Source organism: Polypterus senegalus, chromosome 15 (assembly GCF_016835505.1).
Source record: "Polypterus senegalus isolate Bchr_013 chromosome 15, ASM1683550v1, whole genome shotgun sequence".
Lineage (NCBI taxonomy): Eukaryota > Metazoa > Chordata > Cladistia > Polypteriformes > Polypteridae > Polypterus > Polypterus senegalus.
Window position 1 is genome coordinate 63,147,210 of NC_053168.1, and position 21,823 is coordinate 63,169,032.

Consider the following 21,823-nt stretch of genomic DNA (forward strand, 5'->3'; position numbering starts at 1 on the left):
AACTACAACCTTCAACTGTGCTACTGATCAATTTCAGGAATTTCTGGGTGTTCTCCTCCTTCATATTTTCCCTATTAAATAACAATTCAGCTCTTGTGCACAAAAACAGCTTTTTTAAACATCAAACATTTACTAAACTCACCTGCAAAACACATGCAATTGCATACATCATGTTCTAGGCTAACAAAAAGAAGCAGACCTTCACAGATTTTATTAGAGTTTCATTAATTTATCAGTAAGAAATAAGCCTAATTAAATCAAAGTTTATAAATTGGCAAAACCACACTTTTACTTTCTCTGATTTGTGGTTCCAAAATGACATTTTTCAAAAAGTAACTCAAACACAATCGCTGTAATAAAACATAATTTACTAACATTATTTACTAATAATAAAATAATTTTTTCACAACACAAGAATTACGGGAAACAGAGAAATGCACGTACAGTAATCCCTCCTCGATCGTGGGGGTTGCGTTCCAGAACCCCCCGCGATAGACGAAAATCCGCGAAGTAGAAACCATATGTTTGTGTAGTTATTTTTATATATTTTAAGCCCTTATAAACTCTCCCACACTGTTAACATTATTAGAGCCCTCTAGACATGAAATAACACCCTTTAGTCAAAAGTTTAAACTGTCCTCCATGACAAGACAGAGATGACAGTTCTTTCTCACAATTAAAAGAATGCAAATAGATCTTCTTCTCTTCAGGAGCAGAGAATTTCAGAAGGAGAGAGAGAGCTCGCGCTCGCAAAGAAAAGCAAACAATGAAAAAATCAATACTTGTGCTTTTAAGTTTGCCGCGGCATTTTTTAGAGGTGCGTTAGTATCTTCTAAGCAAACAGCCTCTGTGCAAACAGCCCCTCTGCTCACATCTCCTCCGTCAGGCGCAGAGAACGTCAGAGAGAGAGAACGAGATTAAAGCAACAATCAAAAAATCAATACGTGTGCTTTTGTGCTTTTAAATATGTAGAGCACCGCAATAAAGCGGCATTTTTTTAGTGGAGCGACAGTATCTTTTAAGCAAACAGCCCCTCCGTCAGGCGCCTAGAATGTCAGAGAGGGTGAGATAGAGGCAGAGACAAGCAAACAATCAAGCTCCGCGCGGGATGCATATCTTATAGCATTGAGGAGTTTTAGTTAATATGTAATACATGCTCTGATTGGGTAGCTTCTAAGCCATCCGCCAATAGCGTCCCTTGTATGAAATCAACTGGGCAAAAAACTGAGGAAGCGTGTAGCATAAATTAAAAGACCCATTGTCCGCAGAAATCCGCGAACCAGCGAAGAATCCGTGATATATATTTAGATGTGCTTACATTTAAAATCCGCGATAGAGTGAAACCGCGAAAGTCAAAGCGCGATATGGCGAGGGATTACTGTATACAAAATACAACAAAAAACACAAAAACTAAATCTACACTAACTTTTCTTTCTCTTTCATATAAATAGTGCATAAATCTATTAATTATACTTCCACTTTCTTTTTTTTTCCTTTTATTAATTTTATTGCATTCCATACAAATCAATCAAGTTTTACATGAAGAAAATTTGAGTTAAGAACAAATCGATTCCCACTCCTAAGAGAGAGAGCAAGCCAAACAGCATGAAATTTAAGACCTGTAGACATACCTAAATTAAGAGATTCTCTGTGCTTTATGAGATTATTTTAAAATATTACTGATTAGATCCTGCCATGTTTTGAAAAAAGTCTGTACAGATCCTCTAACGGAGTATCTGATTTTTTCCAATTTCAAATAGTATAACACATCAGTTTCCCACTGACTTAAAAGAGGAGAGTTGAGGTTCTTCCAGTTTATCAGGATAAGTCTGCGTGCCAAAAGTGTAGTGAATGCAATCACAGTTTGTTTGTCATTCTCCACTTTAAGCCCATCTGGAAGAACACCAAACACAACTGTTAATGGGTTAGGAGGGATTGTGAGTTCAAGGCTGTCTGAAAGGTAATTAAAAATTTTCGTCCAGAATGATGTTAATTTGGTGCAGGCCCAGAACATGTGACCCAGTGAGGCTGGAACTAGTTTGCAGCGCTCGCAGGTTGGATCATGCCCTGGAAACATTTTGGAGAGTTTTAGTCGAGACAGATGTGCTCGATATATAATTTTGAGTTGTATAATTGTATGCTTTGTGCATATGGAGCAAGTGAATTCTCTGCATTGCTACTTTCCACTCCTTTTCTGATATATTAATTGAGAGATCTTTTTCCCAGTGACCTCTTGGATCTTTGAAAGGGAGGGATTGTAAAATGATTTTACAATGAAAATAGGAAATTGGTTAAGCTTCTTATCTATAACTGTGTTTTTGGCCCTTTAGCTGTACATAGGTGACTCATTTTGTACAACAATACAAAACCACGAATAGCTTAGCAGTTCACTTCTATGAGATAACAATCCACCAATGCGTTGTGTGTCATAAATGAGTCTTATTTAAATGTCTTTAATGAAATTATTACAAAAAACAAGACATTTGCTCTAAAAACCCATTCTTCTCCATGTTTACCAAGATCTCATTTATATAAAATAATTTTGGTACTAACCAGAAGTTCATATACCATGGATGCAGAATGGCTACACTTTTGTGTGTGTGTATATATAACAGATTTCATTATTCATTAGTGATTTAAATGAATGTCAGTCCGTTTTTCATGGCATTTAACACCCAAATTAAAGCTGACTTATAAGTGAATATCTCTGCTTTACTGCATACCAAAATTGATATAGAACAGATATATATATATATATATATATATATATATATATATATATATATATATATATATATATATATATATATATATATATATATATATATATAGACTCCACACCTATGGACTTTTTACATCAAACTTTGTTATAATAAGGAAAGAAAAAGTATTTAAATCCTTTTATCAACACTAAAATCTCTATCTGTATAATTTGAAAAAAAATGCTACAGTTTCTTGTAAATTAAATAAGACTCATTTTTTAATGAAGGAAACTCCAATAACAGTGACATACACTTTCAGTTTCATAACAAAAGAAAATGAACAAAAATGCTGCAAAATTTTCCATATGGATATAAAGACATTGATATAGACAGATAGAATATACAGTAATCCCTCCTCGATCACGGGGGTTGCGTTCCAGAACCCCCCGCGATAGATGAATCCGCAAAGTAGAAACCATGTTTGTATGGTTATTTTTATATATTTTAATCCCTTATAAACTCTCCCACACTGTTAACATTACTAGAGCCCACTAGACATGAAATAACACACTTTACTCAAAAGTTTAAACTGTGCTCCATGACAAGATAGAGATGACAGTTCTTTCTCACAATTAAAAGAATGCAAACATATCTTCCTCTTCAAAGAATGCGTGTCAGGAGCAGAGAATGTCAGAGAGAGAGAGCGAGAGAAAAGCAAACAATCAAAAAATCAATATGTGCTTTTAAGTATGCCGAAGCATCACGATAAAGCGGCATTTTGTAGAGGAGTGTCCGTATCCTCTAGGCAAACAGCCCCTCTCCTCACACCCCCTCCGTCAGGCAGAGAGAGTGAGAGAGACAGAGAAAAACAAACAATCAAGCACTGTGCGGGAAGCATATCGTATATCATTGAGGAGTTTTATTTAATATGTAATACATGCTCTGATTGGGTAGCTTCTAAGCCATCCGCCAATAGCGTCCCTTGTTTGAAATCAACTGGGCAAACAAACTGAGGAAGCATGTACCATAAATTAAAAGACACATTGTCCGCAGAAATCCGTGAACCAGCAAAAAATCCGTGATATATATTTAGATATGCTTACATTTAAAATCCGCGATGGAGTGAAGCCGCAAAAGTCGAAGTGCGATATAGCGAGGGATCACTGTATTCCACAGAATACTATAAATTAAATATTAATCAAAGTAATCACTTAAAAATCTGCAACAGTAATAATGTTTGCTTAATGGTCATTCCACATCCAAAAAAAGAAAAACAATTAATAATATTTTCAAAAGTGCGGTAGCAACAAGAATGTCCCATGTATTTATACATTTTATAGAGGATTCACACAACCCATTCCATTTTCAAAACTCATATTCTTTCAGAACAAATTATTCATTTTCTGTCATTTTGATAATATGAAACATTTTCAACTACAGTATACCAAAAAGCCACCAACCCATTAATATGCAAATAGTCACATAATGCAAAGGATTTATTCATAAAGAGTTAAAACAATTATAGATAACATGTTATTATTTTCATGCAGTGAAAATAATACTAGAAATGCTTGAAAAAATGGAAGACTGTTGTGCAGAGTCTTGGACCAAACCATTAATAACTTGATTATAGCACTAGTCTCTACTGTTTCAAGATGACACATGAAAGTCATGTTTACAGCCATAGTAGACCTTCACATGCCCTTAATTTAAAACATTCCACTGAGCAATAACTTTTCCTTGGTGATTTGCTAAATATTATCAGGATGAGATGTCCTTATCATTGTTACTTGTATCAAACATGTCCCGCCTATTACTTCTATATAAAAGATTAGTCTTTCAAAAATGCTAGCCATAATTGGAGTCAGAAAAAACAAATTAGCGTTTTTATGTACTACTTTACTTACAAGTGGAATATTAACTGATTAATTCAAGAACTACACAAGAACTTAAAGAACATAAAAACCATTGTTTTCTTTATGACCACTACTTACACATACTTTAATGTATATGTGAACTTTACTACAGGTAAATAAATAATAACAGTATTTAATTGGTTGCTTTACTTTATACTCTATACAGATGCAGCATCAAAAATAATCAATGAAAAGGACAAAAATACCCCTAATTTAAACATTTCCTTAAAACAAAATGACATTGGCCAAAACACCCCCAAATTACACATTACTAATACTATAACATGTATGACTGTCACAATCACATTGATATACAGCCTTAATACTCCAATTCTATCTCATGCTTTACTTTGTACCAATTCTCTTTCACATATCTCATGCCTTACTGACCTTATAAATATTCTTACTCATAAAATGGACATCATTGTTATACAACTGTCTTATGCAAAACCTGCTGCAAATACTGCAAGCTTTTCCTCATTGTAGTGCTGGAGCAAAAGTGATAAGAATTAGTGCTGCTGGTAGTACTATGATGGACAGCAAAACCATAAAAGAATGTCACATTACAGCATCAATTGACCAAGCATCAAAGTGAGTTTACTGTGAGTTACAGTTAATGTTACAGTGAGTTATGGTTAAGCGATTTGCTGATGATGACCTTGTTGTTATGAATTGCATTTAAAATGATCACTATTTTACTAATGTAATAAATTTTTCTCTTTCTGATATTTTCTTTTTTTCTCATACTGAACTATACCAAACCTTCCTCGTTAAAATGTACAGTTATTATACAGTTATTTCATCAAACATTTTCTGAAACATATTTTCTTGTGATTGAATTAATGTAGTGCTTTTTTGATCATTTGTATCATAAACAAAGGAGACTGAAAATATATACTGCTGAATTTGTATTTTTTTTTTCTTCTATTGGTTAGACCAAATGAGTCACTATACGGTATTCTTGTAAAGCAAATGTTATTTTCTATATTACACAAAATGCCTGCATTTGTTTATAAAATTGAACCTTAAAAAATGATTATTTCCTACCATGTTTTTATAATACCTTAAAGTAAAGATACAATACTTGTATTAAATTAAACTCTCCAGGAGAAATAAGCACAGCAATTTGACAAGGAGCAACCTTGGTCACCAAATCCCTAGAATACAGCAAAAACTCAGCAAAACTGCAAGTTCCAGATAAGGCCCAATACAGTTATACTGTATAGTTTCTATAAAGTTATTAATTTAACTCTAGCGCGTTTGACCTTATATTTTGGCAAATCCTGCCATAAAAAGCATTCCTTTTGTGCAGCACATTTCAAGATCAAAATCCCCAAATAACTCCCTGACATAACAGCAAAGAATTCAAAAATATATATATATTTTTGATATATAAAAAGTAAGCCTGGAAATGAAAGTGTTACACAATTATAGTTCTGCTATTAAGGTGATGATGACAGCAATAACTGCATTTAGCTTGGAGCACCAAGATAGTGAAGGCGAGAATGTCAAGGGTTATGTTATCATCAACAATAGCAAAACAGCAGATATTCCAGTAAAACAGGCAGCAAAAAAATCATATTTGATACATCAGGTCAATTCAAGAAAAAGTGTCAAATGTAACACTTAATTCCTATAATAATGTAAGTTCACATAAAACTGGATACATTTTGTCATTAATTCACTTCAACATTATTGCATCATCAAGGGATTCGTAATTAGCGGTAATTTTCTTCTCTAGTTTGTTTTTTAGAAGAGATCATTAGCAAGTAACAGCTGTTTGTTCAGTTGCAAGGTTGCTAGCAGTGCACATGGTGCCTGCTTATTAATGGACTAAGAGTCGCATATATTGAAAATGTACATGAAGGTGAAATATTTTTCTTTACAAAAATATGTAGCAAGTATTGCTTGTATAATAAGACAGCCAACTCTGGTTTTAACTCCCCATTGATAATGATGTCAGAAATTGTCATTGTTAATAGGTTATGTTTCCGGATTTCAATGTATATAAAGAAATTATTTTAATGCTTTTGAATACTGTGCTTAATCTCAGTTAGTAACATGAATTTACATTATTATGACAGGTGTAAAGTGAAGGATCAAATGTACTGTACTTAATTTCACCTGAAATATTACAGTAACATCTCTTAATAGATGCCTAAATTTTAAAGAGATGCGTCCATCCTGATAACTATGCTCAGGCATGAAAGCACATTTACTTTTTAATTTTCCATAAGATTCAAGCTTCTGATTTGCTTACTTTGCAGAAATCAACCTAAAGTCCTACTCTTCTAACCAAAGATGAAAAAGGACTAAATCTACAGTCCATAGTTCTCATATGGTAAATTGTTTTTTCATACAGTATTAAAATTATATCTACTGCTGATGGGTTGAACAACAAAAAAAATACAATATACAAATGTTTTTAAGTTTAGGTATGCCAAATAAGAAAAGAAATAAATAAAAAAAAAACTGTCTTGTACTTATACTTCATGAGAAGGGTCCAGTAGTGAAGTATTGATATATGTAAAAGGTAGGACAGCTTTGGTCACCATTCAAAATTATTCTATTAGAATACAGAAAAAGTAGCAGTTTCATTTACTCTTACATAATGATATGTTCATTATGTTTATTACATAATAGAGCATAGGTGCTAGTTAGGCAATTAAGTTAGTGGATTATGTTCTATATTACTGTCATTTTATCTCTTCTTATTGCATATTGCTTTGTGCTTTAAGAAAGAAGATAAGCTTTTTGCATCTTAATTTGGCCTAGATATTTCCATTTTTCTGCTCGTAGCTTTAAGTGGGGGTGTCAACTTAGGTGTTTTACTGAATGTAAAGTATAGTTAGGGACATGAATTACAGGATGGAGCTCTACAACTGATAAACACAAAACTGGTAAAGCACCATCATCAGATGCTAGGACCAGATGAGTCTGGAACTGCAATGTGAACCTTAAGGGCCCTAGGGTCACAGCCGCCACAAGATTTCTCACCCATTAGCCTGAAAAAGAGCGACAGATAACCTGGGTGTCCCCAGGCCTGGCTCAGAACAAATACAAAACTAGTGATGAAGGGGTAAAATCAGAACTCCGTGATGGAAGAACGCTCAAATAGGAGAGTAACAATAACAAAACAAAAGTCCACTGAAGTTCTAATAAATGCCTATGCTTCAAGATAAAAAAAAAATAAATAAACAGGTGAAACTGAGGGGACAAAATGATGAGCATAAAATTCAGAAAGGATTTGTTGTAATCAGTTCTAAAGTGTATCCTTTCGGGCATGTTCACATTCATTTTATACCTTAAGAAGCAAGAGGTATTATAAAGTGCATAGATACCTTCATGCACAGTTACGCCACAATTGTCACACTGAATTATTTCATCAGCATCTTCACTATTATCTCCTAAGCAGACACAGCAAATCAAAATATGATCCATCTTCTGAGAACTCCAGTTCTGAGTTTTGTCTAATATTAAGGAATCCTGTAGATAAAAAAAAAAGATAATAAGAAAAGAAAAACACTAAAACCCTACAAAAAATGCAGATAACCTTTTCTGTTAAGCTACATTTTAATCAAACATTTATAGGTCACAATAATTACTCTTGGGGTTCATAAACTTAAGTTTCTCCATAAATAAAGAGGTTGATTTTAGATCATACAGCATTATTCTCTGCATCTTTCAGACATCATTGCTTGGTAGCATTGGAAGGATATACACTTACTTAACAAATTATTAGGAATACTATACTAATATTGGGTAGGGCCTCCTTTTGCTCTCAAAAATCAGTCTCAATTCTTTGTGATGTAGATTCCACAAGATATTGGAAACATTATCTCCAAATTTTGGGCCATTTTGGCATGACTGCATCATGCATTTTCTATAGATTTGTCAGCTGCACATTCATGGTGCAAATCTCCTTTCTACCATATCCCAAAGGTGCTCTATTGGATTCAGACCTGGGGCCTCATGTATAACGCCGTGCGTAGAACTCACACTATAACATGGCGTAAGCACAAAAGACGAAATGTGCTTACGCACAGAAAAATCCAGATGCAGATATCTGTGCTGCATCTAACTTCCACGCTCTTCTGCGACATAAATCCCGATCAGCGTGAAAAGTGTACGCTCGTGCACGCGCTTTATGTAACGCCCCAACTCCACCCAGAATTACGCCTCTTTGAATATGCAAATCAATATAAATCGCCCTTAAGCTCAGCCTTCTGTGAAAAGACAATGGGAAAAGAACAGGGGAAATATAAGAATTTCAGTGAATACCAAGTGGAGGCAAAGGAAAAACATACTATTTGTTCAAATAAACCATGGTATAATCAACAAAAGGAAGTTGATCGAGTGACATAGCGTGTTGGAGAAACTTGAAAGCTCATGTTCACAAAATCAACACTGCCGGAAATAAAAAGAAGTCACATATCAAAGTCGCCGTGAAAAGCCGAGTTGTAGCCCACTGTCTGAGTGTCATATGAAAGCTTATTAGGGTACAGAGAAAAAAGGCACAGTGGGGAAAAGCACGAAATGTCAACTTCAATCTCGACATTTTAACTTTAATCACGTAGTTTATTTTGTCATTAAAGTAGAACATCATAAACTTCATCTTAAAATCGTTTAATTAACCAGTTTCTCAAATCACATCGTAATTAAAGTAGCACGTTAAATGCTTTGTTTTGTATTTGATCTTCTATGTGCTCTGTGTGTGTGAATCACTACTTGCTTCTTAAACCGGCTCTCTTCCTCCAACTGGACACAGAATCCATTACATTCGTGATATTACAGCTCTCTGAATAACTAAAATACTGAGATGTATACGTGATGCAATTTTCATGATGATAGGAGTTAAAGCACGTTATTAAACATGTGTTTCACTTCGATGAAATAATTTATTGCAGCAGTACTCAGGGGCGGCTCTAGGCTTGTGGTGGCACTGGGCAGAGGAAGAATCGGTGGCTCCTTCGCCCGCCAGTGTCATGCACGGTGGATGGCCACGTCCGCTGCTGACACTGCATAGCCGCCTGTGCTCATGACACAAGCATTTAACTTTTGCCGAAATTTGTCGCTGCGTTTTTTGCTGTGTTATTTTCTCTTTCTGTTTTATATTCAATATATATTGGCGTAGCGCCACTGCAGTCAGTGCTTTTCTTTCCCAAGTAACCGATCGCCATACAATCAGCTCTGTAATAGACGTTAAGCCATCTGTAAGCTTAGCGCCGATTCTTCAAAACGTTTAAAGAACATTGAAATATCTTCGTAGTACATGTTTAATTATTCTATCCTTAACGACACTCCCAGTGAAGAATATAGATTATTTAAATGAAGTTAAAGTTTTATCTGTATAATTTAACAAACATATTTTGCTGCATTTCACCTTAAAAATGATATCGTCATCATATGTAAATACGCTTTATAAAGTGGCTCAGGTTGTGCGATATTATAACTGTATAGTGCAAGTTTACAGTGGGGTGATTGTACTTATAAGTACAAACAGTTCTACAAGGAGCACTTGATTGACTGCATTTAAAGTTCTTGGGATTAAACTGTTTCTGAACCGCGAGGTCTGTACAGGAAAGGCTTTAAAACGTTTTGCCGTGGCTGAGACAGCGTGTCCTTGAAGCTGTATACCGATAATTCTCTTTCCGATCAGCTGCTGCTGTGATTCACACTCAGATACAGTGATATAAAACTCCAGTGGTGTAGTGAGAGTAATATGGAAAAAGATGATCCGCTGTGGCAACTCCTAACGGGAGGAGCTGAAAGAAGAAGAAGAAAAATAAGAAGAAGAGGAAGGTGAAGTGAGAGTAACAACGCTAAAGCAGTTATGGTATTTGGAATACTATGGCTGTTCCTGACCATTATATTGTTACAAGTTAATTACAATCAGATGCATTACACTAATAAACAATATGCGGTTAGTTTCGGTGTATTTATAAAGCAGGATAATGAAAATAATGAGTAATCACACAGGAACAGTACCATTGCTTTGACGCTGGGTGCCGCCAGTCTGCAAAACCGAGCGGAGAACTTGCGTACGACAAGGCATGAGGTACCGTGGAAAAGTGCGTGGCTTTACGCCAAGTGTAGGTTTTATACATCGCGATTTGAACGTGGAAAAGTTCTTACACAACATTTCTGTGCGTACGCACCGTTTATACATGAGGCCCCTGGTGACTAGGAAGGCCACTGAAGAACACTGAAGTCGTTGTCATGTTGAAGAAACTGGTTTAAGACAACATTTGCTTTGTGTTGTGGTGCATTATCATGCTGCAAGTAACCATAAATGGATGCACATGGTCAGTAGCAACACTCAAACAGGCTGTGGCATTTAAACAATGATTGATTTGTATTAACTGGCCTATGGTGTGGGGATTGTCTTCTTGGAACACTATTACTTCACCATTAAAAGCATAAACTGTTGAGGCTGGAGCATGGAGTCATGCTGTTTTGGTGCCAAATTCTGATGCTATCATTTGTGTGCCTCTCAGAAATCGAGATTCTTCAGACTAGGCTGTAGCAAAGCTACATAACTTGACAGTCGGGTTGGCCTCCTGGACTGTTTGTCACTTTATTATGTTGGCTGGAAGGGTGCTTGTAAATAGCCCTTCAGGCACCTTTGGTGACGTTCCAGTCTGGAAGGACCCCGCCCGGTAAGTATTCCAGCTGCCTGTTGCCAGCGTGAGGTTGCCATAACAACTGAGAGGGGCAAGGATGTTTCGGCGGGAAATTTTTTCTATTTAAGGGGAATGGCGGATCAAGGCAGGAGGAAAAAAGAATCAAGAAGGAAGGAAAAGGCTGAAGGCAAGGAGTGACTATCCACGCTTAAAGGATCATTCTGGATCTTTCTTCACCCAGGGGACGCCTGCTATTTGTGGGTGGCCACCCCAAGAAATAATCCGGTTAAGAATCCCGAGAAGAGGCCAGGTTGGTGTTCTCTGGGTGCTCCCGCTTGGTGAGTCAAATTCAGAATTTGTATTTTCTTCGTGATAGTCCGAGGAGAAGCCGTTTCCACCGGAGGACTGTTGTGTTTTCCTCCTGCCCTACGGAAGGAACTGAACTGCAGGATTTATTTTCCTTATATGTGGATTAAGTACATTTTTCTTTTTTGGCGTTTTCGGAGAACAATTTTTTTTATTATTATTTTCTTTTGTTTATTGTCTACGTCGAACCGGGATTCGGATTTGGGCGCTGGGGAGGGCGTCTGGGAAAGGGATTCACTAATGAGCACTTAGGCACCAGGCACGTAAATGTAAATAGTAAATGTTAATATATTTTCATTCCCACTTTCCTTTGCGTGAGACTTTTTTTTTCCTCCCAGTTATATAAGGACGTGCATAGGAGACAAGAGGGGCCGAGGACCGAATATAGTAATGCTGCTTTAACCTTCTTTTATCGTCCACTTCCCTTTGGGTTGTGAAGTGTAGGAATCGTGTGCGTTTATCTTGCGGTTGCTACAAGGCAACATTTTTCCAGTCATCAAATGTCCAATTTTAGTGAGCCTCTGACCACTGCATACTCAGCATTCTGTTCTTGGCTGACAGGAATGGAACCCAACATGGTCATGTAGCCCATGGTTCCTTAAGGTTCAATGTGTTGGGCATTCTGACATTCTTTTCTGTGAGTGAGTGGTTATCCGAGTTGCCACAGCTTTTTTGTCAGCTCGAATAAGTTTGGCCATTTTCCTCTGACTTCTCTCATAAACAAGGCACTTCCATCCGTAGAACTGCCACTCACTGGATGCTTTCTGTTTTTCACACCATTCTGAAGAAACTCTGCAGACTGTTGTCCCAGGAGATCAGCAGTTACAGAAATACTCAAATCAGCCCTTCTGGTACCAACAGTTATGCCGCAGTCAAAATCACTCAGATTACATTTTTTCTCATTTCTGGTGTTTGATGTGAACTTTGACTGAAGTTCCTGACCTGTACCTGCATGATTTTATGTACTGCACTGCTTCCACATGAGTGACTGATTAAATAACTGCATGGACTACTGGTGTACAGGTGTTCCTAAACATGGCGCTCCTATCTACAAAATGCACACAGAAAACATAAAGATATCTTACTGTCTTAAAAACAAAGTATATTATAATCATTAACACAGACATTGCTTGAAATAAATTTATAACTAAGTTAGTCAAAAGTTAAAGAACAATACAGACAATGTAATGGAACTAATCGCATTACATAACAATCATTTATCATCTTGGTGTTAAAAATGAAAAAAAAAAAGAAATCAAACAACCAGAATAATTCCTTTTTGTGCCCATGCATTATCAAGAGTTCTGGTCTAATCATATATATATATGTTCCTAAATTTACTTTAATTGGAATAAAAAAAAACAATGGCCCCTTCACCTGTGTTTTAATAGGGCTGAAAAAAGTTTACTTTATTCATTCATTCATTTTCTACACCTGCTAATTCCAGTGCAGGGTGCGGGGCTTGAGTCAACATAGGAAACATTAGGCAAAGACACTATCTAATGTTATCTAATGTTCATACGATAAGGCAGAAGTCCAAATCTGAGCTAATAATCTAAAAGCCTCAGGACAGAAAACTAATGCAGACATGGGAGAATGTGCAATCTGCACACAGACGGGGACAGGATATGAGTCCAGGACAATACATACTGTACTGCCTTTAAAAATATATTGAGATGTTTGTGTGTGACTCTGCGTGTGTACAATTTGGGACAGTAATATATGCTTCTAGTGTTATAAAAATGTACAATTAAATCTCATTAATGAAGAACAAGTTAAAAAATATTACAAAATGACAACTTCATCTTTTATAAAATTGTTGACTTTAAACTTGGGGTGTCACTGTATAAGACACTCAAAATATTAGATTTCTGTAACATATTCTAACTTATTAAATGTGAAGAATGGATATTCAGTTTTGCTTAGACAACTCATTAGTCCATTTCACTGAAGAAGTTTATGTTATCAACAAAGCATTCTATACTTAAGTCAATATGATATTCATGTATATAAAACCTTAGGCAATGTACTTTGAAATATTGCTGTGAAGAATGTAAGAGATAAAACAGAGAGCAATGAAATTATTTAAAACATTGACTGATAAGAACAAATTAAAAAATAAAATTATTTTTTGATAACTGGACATTTAAAGATTCAAGCAATTAAAATGTTACCTCGTTATTTTTGCCTTGTGAGAGGCTAAGGCTGTCATTGGTCCATTCTTCATCATCTGCACTGTTTGTTCTGGGCGCTTTTGATTTTGTTTTCTTATTTTCATTTTCACTGCCACTGCTGCTGTCATTCTCATCATTTTCATCATCATCATCATCATCATTGTCTTCATCCTCATCACTAACACTCACATCATCATCTTCACTTCCACCTTTCTGCAAAGCAGCCTTCCCCTTTTTTTTCTCAGCAGAAGGGCGCCAGTCATTATCATCTTCACTATCATAATCATCCATCTCATTCAGGTCTTCCATTGTAATGAAATCCAACATTGGTCGGTTTCTTCGAAGATTCCATTTTTTAGGCTCAGAAGCAGATTCTTCTGTGCTACCACTAGCACTGGCCTCAGCTTCTAGTATCTTTTCTACTTTTTTCTTGGTTTTGGAAGCACCTTCCTCTTTAACTTCAGACTCACATGGTTCATATTCATTTTTTTCCTCAGTACCCGAATCTTTTACAGGACTCGTTTTAGACTGTTCCTTACTTATAGGCTCACCGTCCTCATCCTCTGATGGATTTCCCTCTGAGTCACTTTCAGATCCTCCAGCACTTTCTTTTGACCCATCATCATCACTACCATTCCCACTGCCTTCTGATCCTAAAAAAAATATGCAGAGTGCCATTACTTGTAATTTAGAACATATACCTTATCATTATATTTATCCATTACTTTATGGTGATCTCCTGCAATTGGCTTGAGTTGCTCTTCATAAAATCATATTGTAGTTAATATGGTCACAGTGAGTGAAGCCAAGGACTGTAAGTAAGTTGTGCTGATAGAACATATTGAGTTTCTGCTCTATGGAGCAAAGATGGAAAAACAGGAAGGCTGGGCATTAGGCTACAAATCAATGATTCAGTAAAAATTGTCATAAGGATATTGGCGATGACGGTTCCTTGTCAAGTAAATTTAATTTGCTCTAATTTTTAGCAAAATTTGACATCTTTTTCCCATTGTGTTATGATTGATGGGTTAGGATTCTTTTAGATAAGTATAATAAAACATGCTGGCATGGTAATAATGTTCCATCATATGTTAAGAAAAGCATAGCAAGCATTTGCGATGATTGTGAAACCAAGACTTTATGATAAATAGCCAGACATTACTCCAATAACGTATGAGTTGAGGACATTTTTAAAACATCCCCAGTGAAGCACGAATTCACTCACAATTAGGTTGTTATTTAAGACACACTTTGGATAGTCAGAGTTTTTAAATAAGCTGAATATGACGTGAACAATTCTAAACTGAATTAGACCATGTTTTGCACAAACTGATAAAAATTGTGTATTACTGAGGGCTGAATTCTATTCATTACAAAATAATTCTTTCGATGAACTGCAAACCACTTTTAAAACTTCAGGTGAATTTACATCCTAATCTTGGTTTTCATTAGACCATAGAGTCATGCTTCTCACAGTCTATGAGTGCATTAGATGCCTTTTGAAAAGCTTAAGTGATCTTTTGTGTCTTTTTACTTAGAAGAGGCTTCTGTCTAGCCACTTTGTCATAAAAGCACAGATCTATGGAAAAGTGCAGTGACGGTTGTCCATCTGGAAGTTTCTCTCATTTCCACAAAAGGGTTTTTTGGTTTTTTCCCAGAAAAAGGGGTTTCTTCTATATTTTAAAAGAAAGTTTTAAAAACAGGGCTTTGTTTTGGGGAAAAATTTCAAAAAATTTTCCCAAAATTTTTTCCGAATTTTAAAAATTTGTCAATTTTTGTTTTTTTTTTTTCCCCAAAATTTTTTTTGTGGGGGAATTTTTTGGGGAAAGTTTAAAAAGGGGGCATTAATAATGTTCAATTTAAAAACGAATTTTGCGATGGTACCCTAATAAAAATCATACTTTTCAATTTGTCTGTTGGACTTTTTTCCATACGGTTCTTTTTTAGTGTTTTTAAAACGCTTTGATATAATTTTTAATAGCCATACTGCATTTAATGGATAACAATGTTTCCAACGTTTAGGGAAATGTTTTTACCCCCAGGGACTATTCCTCATTACAAATAAATACTGAATGCAAGTTTAAAATTCATACGTTAATAATTTGGTTCTTGAAATGAGCATGTTTACACATGAATTTGCTTTTTGAAGAATATTTTTTGGTCTTAAAGGGGTTTCGCACATAAAACTTTGTATGCAAATTTAAAGGCATAAAGTTTGTCATGAATTCTCTTTAAATATTTCTGATAAAGGTTTGGCTTTCATTTTGGCTCTTCAAAAAGTTAATTCTCTTGGGGGGTTTTGGCTTAAAGGTTTTCAAATTGGCTTTAGTTGTTCCCCTTTTACGCCTGATTTCCTTTTGGCACTTGATACGAAATTGTTTATTTAAATTTTTCTTCAAAGTTTGCGAGTTTTCCTTCCCAATTCTGTTTAAATTGGGCCAATTTACGATATGGGGAACTTTAAAGGAATTACTTTTAAAACAGTAAATTTTAGGGTTGATTTTCCTAAATAATGTAACAATTTTGGAAGTTAGGTATTTTTAACTTTTTTGAAAAGAATATTATTTAGTTTGCCGGAAATTTTACGGGAAACTCTGTTTGTTCTTTGGGGAGATTCCGTTTTTGGGAAAAAGACAACTTTAAGATTTTTGAGGGCCACATTCCCTGGAGGAAATTTGATCTAATTTATTTTATTGTTCTGTAACCCTCCAAGTTTTTCCGGATGGTGTGGCCATTAAGTTTTTTTGTTCGAATTTCCAAATTTGTTCACTTTCAAAATTTTTTTTTTGTGTACAAATTAATTTATCAATCTTGTTAAGATTTTTTTTTTAAAATTTAATTTGTTAATCTTTTACAATAGCACCATATAAAAAATGAATGAAAAATTTTTGGACCTTCCCAGAGAAGTTTTAAACCTATCTAAAAAAAAAAGGGAAGTCTGAAGTTAGGAAATGGACTATACGGTTTTTGTTAAGTTAAAAATAGAAAACACAAAAATGAATCTGGTGCCAATAAAGTTAATGGGTAACGGTGTCCCTGAAAATTTTATATGATAACCAAAAATACCTATATGTGCGACTTTTCTTTTAACTTTCAACACAGATTTCCAATTAGCACTAAAATTATACCTTTTGTTTTAGTCTTGGTCCTAAATTGCTGCTCAAACAATGTCGTTTGATTCATTAGTCATGCTTCCAGTTTGTTTGCGTTATTTTCGGGGAAGCTATTGAAATGGCTAGATAACAATCCAGATATACAGGCTTTTGTTTAAATAAACTTAAATATACGATATTCGACTTACGATGTTTGCTTTTCTATTCTCCCTGGCAGGTTAAAAAGGGCTTTTTACAGTTTTTTGCCTAGAATCCAACATTAAAAGGGCGAAGACTACTTACAGCCTCAACTTGGGTGTTTTTTGGGTCCAATTTAAGCCAACAGCACATATTGATTTTTGATTGTTTGCTTTTCTGTCACGCGCTCTCTCTCTCTGACATTCTCTGCTCCTGACGGCACTCCTTTGAAGAGGAAGATATGTTTGCATTCTTTTAATTGTGAGAAAGAACTGTCATCTCTGTCTTGTCATGGAGCACAGTTTAAACTTTTGACTAAAGGGTGTTATTTCATGTCTAGAGGGCTCTAATAATGTCTAACAGTGTGGGAGAGTTTATAATGGTTTAATATATATAAAAATAACCATACAAACATATGGTTTCTACTTTGCGGATTTTCACCTATCGCGGGGGGTTCTGGAACACAAACCCCGTGATCGAGGAGGGATTACTGTATACAACATTTAAAATAACATTTTCATTTAAAGGTTTAACATTTCATTTATGTGGTTCACTACAACACCACATATTGATACATACAATTGTGCTTGAAAGTTTGTGAACCCTTTAGAATTTTCTATATTTCTGCATAAATATGACAGTGTTTTCCATATTTTCTTCATGATTTATGTATTAATTTTATAATTATGTTTTAATGTTAGATACAATTAAATTACATACATTTATGCAATTAGCTTATTTTTTATAGATTCCCAGCCCATATATTTTTTTTCTCTTATCTGATATGCGCAAACACTGATTAAATGTAAATATACTTGCACTTCTAGGTTTAATTTTTTATTTTTTTTATTTTATTGATTTCATTGTAATCATTCCATAAAAATAGATCAATTTTTACAAAATAGGATTTAAAAACAAATCAACCCCCAGCCATAGGTTTTAAATATTTTAACTATTAATTGCACTAGAGTTTTTTTGGAATTCAGGTTATAACTAAATTTTATCAAAGATTACTTTACTCTTCAAAAAAACATTAGACATAATTAATTAGGTTATCTTATGAGAAAGAGACAGTCAAATTCACAGAAAAATCTCATTATAGTACACAATTAATCCTTAATTGTAATGAAACAGAAGTTTTTTAAACTATTACCTGAAGCATCACCAACTTCGAAATCACTGTCATCTGAGCTGTCATAGTCCAGAGCCTCTAATAACGATGCAGCTAAAGGCTTCACCTGTCTTCTCTTTGAACTGCGTTCCACTGTGAACAATAACCAGGATTAATTGAGATGTGGTTGTCTGAAGAAAAATACATTACTAATCATTTTGTCTGTCTTTCTGAATGCCTTTTCCTCTCTAAAAGTTTTGCACACATGCACTTTAAGATAATATTTAATTAATTACTATTGTTCCTGCAACTTTCACAGCAAACATTTTAAATATTCTGGCAAAAGTAAATACTGGAGCTAAATAGAGCTGTGAGCAATACTGAAAAGATTAGTTATCCCTTTTGAAGAACATGTTGAATTCAATAATATGAGAACATATTCCAGCACAATAATTTGTTTTTCACCTAGTATGTCTAAAATATTGATAAGAAAGACTAATGCTTCCAAAGTATGACTTACTATTACTACATAAAGAAATCTGCAAAATAAATGATGTGCTTTGAAACAGTAACTCGGTGGTAAATTCAAAAGAGACTTTGAACACAAACTTGTGGATATATGAGGAAACATTTATCCACTGCAACACATTAACAAACATTAAATTATAAAATAAACTTCACATTACCACCCACATCTACTAGAAACCAGATTAACCACTTTTCCTCAACAAATTGTCATACCTGAAATAATGCTCAAATATGTCCCTCAGTTTCTTGCAGTTTAGATGCTAAGGGATCACTGTTGCAAATATGTTATTCCATCTGATTCTACTATTGTTAGTTTTAGACATAATGGTTGTGGTTTACTGAGGATTATTATACTGAACAAGCTCATTTACAGATAGAAGCACTGTGTCCAGGAAGGGAAACACCTGATTGGAAATGATGTCTAGATATCTTGTTACATTTAAACATTGTTCTACTACTATTATTATACTATCATCATTTGAATTCATTGCTTACACCTGGCAGGACAGATCCATGGGCTTATGGTTTTTCAACATATTTTGGACCTTGCAACAGCAAGGATTAACCAAAACCAGGATCAGACTCAGTGAAATTTCTGCAGACCTCAAGTATTTGTTTTTCTTATCATTTGTAAGGAAATTCTTGTTCTTCCGTGACAGGGGTGAGACACAGATCAATGCTTGCTAATCCTAATCTGTGACACTGAAAATGGAGGTGACTTGATGTGTTTCTTTAGGCACACATGAGGAACATTTCATTTAATAGCTTTTCTGGTTATCACAGTTATATATACTGTATATATATGTGTATATATATACATACAGTATACATATATATACATATACAGTGATCCCTAAGCTATATCATGCCGTCTTTCCGGCTTCATTCTATGCGATTTTTCTCCTGCGCTTACATCACTATGCATGCTTTCTGAGAACTTTTATCTAAGCCACGATGGCTCCTAAACGTGCTGCTTTTTCTAAGCCTTCTGACAATAAAACTAAGCACCGGAGGAAGATGCTTACTATCCAGGTAACTATCAAAAATGGCAATACCCTACAAAAGCCTCCTCATGCATATGAAAAGACAGCGCCAGCAACTGCCTATCAAGATGTTCTTCAGCCGCGCACCCACTGCCTACTCCTAGTACTCCTTCAGCGGTAGAAGACAACGACGCACCTGCTGAAGATACTGCACCACTAGAAGACTCTCCTACGGAGGTCGTACCTTCATAGGTTAGTGGTTGTGTGTAAGAACTGCGTGCGTGTGTAATTAAATGTACAGCACAATAATCTACTATATAAAAACGGTCGAGATTGTCCTTCCGTCCCATGAGTGCAAAGCATAGCGGTATTCCGCTTATCACAGATTTACTACTTGCAGTACGAAGCGACGCGATGTAAGCAGAGTTCTGGTGCTCCAATCGTTCCCTTGCTTTTGTGCGAGATGCGCTGGAAAAATAGACAAAATTATGTGTCTGGAAATAATTAATGTTGATGGAGTACAAATGCCTCGTAGTAAATATCAGGGAGATGGTGCTTGCTTATTCTCATCTATAGCTTATTTAGTCTGAAACTCCGTCTTTAGCGTACAGATTCGGGCTGACATTGTACGACTTTGGACTCGAGGGGATAAAAAAAACGTAGGTTTTCGGGAGATGTTATTAATGGGCACTTTGATGTTCTCATTCCCTACACTTACATGCCTGATGTACACATGGAGCATACAAATTGAGGATAAAAGTCGGTCGCCGTAAAAGGCCGGTGAGCCTAGTAATAATATATTTGTAACATCTAATATGTTCTATTTACTCTTTTTTTGTCTAATATATTGAGTAATACGAGTGTAATGGTGACCAAAGGGTGTTATTTCATGTAGAGAGCTCTAATAATGTTTAAAAAGCGTATTTAGAAGGTTGTAAACAAGTTGTCTATACTCTAACTCTTGAAAATATTCAATTTATAAATAAAGAATCCTACTTCACGAAAATTAATTTATCACGTTAGAGTCTGGAACGGATTAACCGTGATAAACGAGGGTTCACTGTATACAGTATGTGTGTGTATATATATATATATATATATATATATATATACACACACACACACACACACACACACACAAGATTGCATAAAAATGTGAGGCAACTAAAGCATTTTTTTAACACAATCCCTTTATTTCAGGGGCTCAAATGTAATTGGACAAATTAAATAACTGGAAATTAAATATTCATTTCTAATACTTGGTTGAAAACCCTTTGCTGGCAATGACAGCCTGAAGTCTTGAAATCATGGACATCACCAGATGCTGTGTTTACTCCTTTTTAATGCTCTGCCAGGCCTTTACTTCAGCAGCTTTCAGTTGCTGTTTGTTTGTGGGCCTGTCTGTCTGAAGTTTAGTCTTCAACAAGTGAAATGCATGCTTAATTGGGTTAAGATCAGGTGACTGACTTGACCATTCAAGAATTTTCCACTTCTTTGTTTTAATAAACTCCTGGGTTGCTTTGGCTGTATGTTTTGGGTCATTGTCCATCTGCATCATGAAACGCCACTCAATCAATTTGACTGGATTTAGCTGGATTTGAGCAGACAGTATGACTCTGAACATTTTAGAATTCATTTGGCTGCTTCCGTCTTATGTCACATCATCAATAAACACTAGTGTCCCAGTGCCACTGGCAGCCATGCACACCCAAGCCATCACACTGCCTCCACTGTGTTTTACAGATGATGTTGTATGCTTTGTATAAGGTGTTCCACACCTTCTCCATACTTTTTTCTTGCCATCATTCTGGTAGAGGTTGATCTTGGTTTCATCTGTCCAAAGAAGGTTTTTCCAGAACTGTGCTGGCTTTTTAGACGTTCTTTAGCAAAGTCCAATCTAGCCTTTCTATTATTGAGGCTTATGAGTGGCTTGCACCTTGCAGTGCACCCTCTGTATTTATTTTCATGCAGTCTTCTGTTTATGAAAGACTTGTATATCGATACGCCTACCCCCTGGAGAGTGTTGTTCACTTGGTTGGCTGTTGTGAATGGGTTTCTATTCACCATGGAAATGATTCTGTGATCATCAACCACTGTTGTCTTCTTTGGATGGCCAGGTATTTTTGCATT

At 35.4% G+C, this 21,823-nt stretch overlaps 1 protein-coding gene across 2 annotated transcripts in view; it reads right to left on the reverse strand.

Annotated features, from left to right (window-relative positions):
- phf14 (PHD finger protein 14) overlaps window positions 1-21,823 on the reverse strand; it is a 249,319-nt gene that overhangs the window by 224,004 nt on the left and 3,492 nt on the right. For both annotated transcript variants that reach the window (XM_039736617.1, XM_039736616.1), the window contains exons 2-4: window positions 18,225-18,335; window positions 13,782-14,434; window positions 7,960-8,104 (exon numbers count right to left, since the gene is read on the reverse strand). In XM_039736617.1, the coding sequence (XP_039592551.1) occupies window positions 7,960-8,104; window positions 13,782-14,434; window positions 18,225-18,335 (909 nt within the window). The remainder of the gene's footprint in view (window positions 1-7,959; window positions 8,105-13,781; window positions 14,435-18,224; window positions 18,336-21,823) is intronic.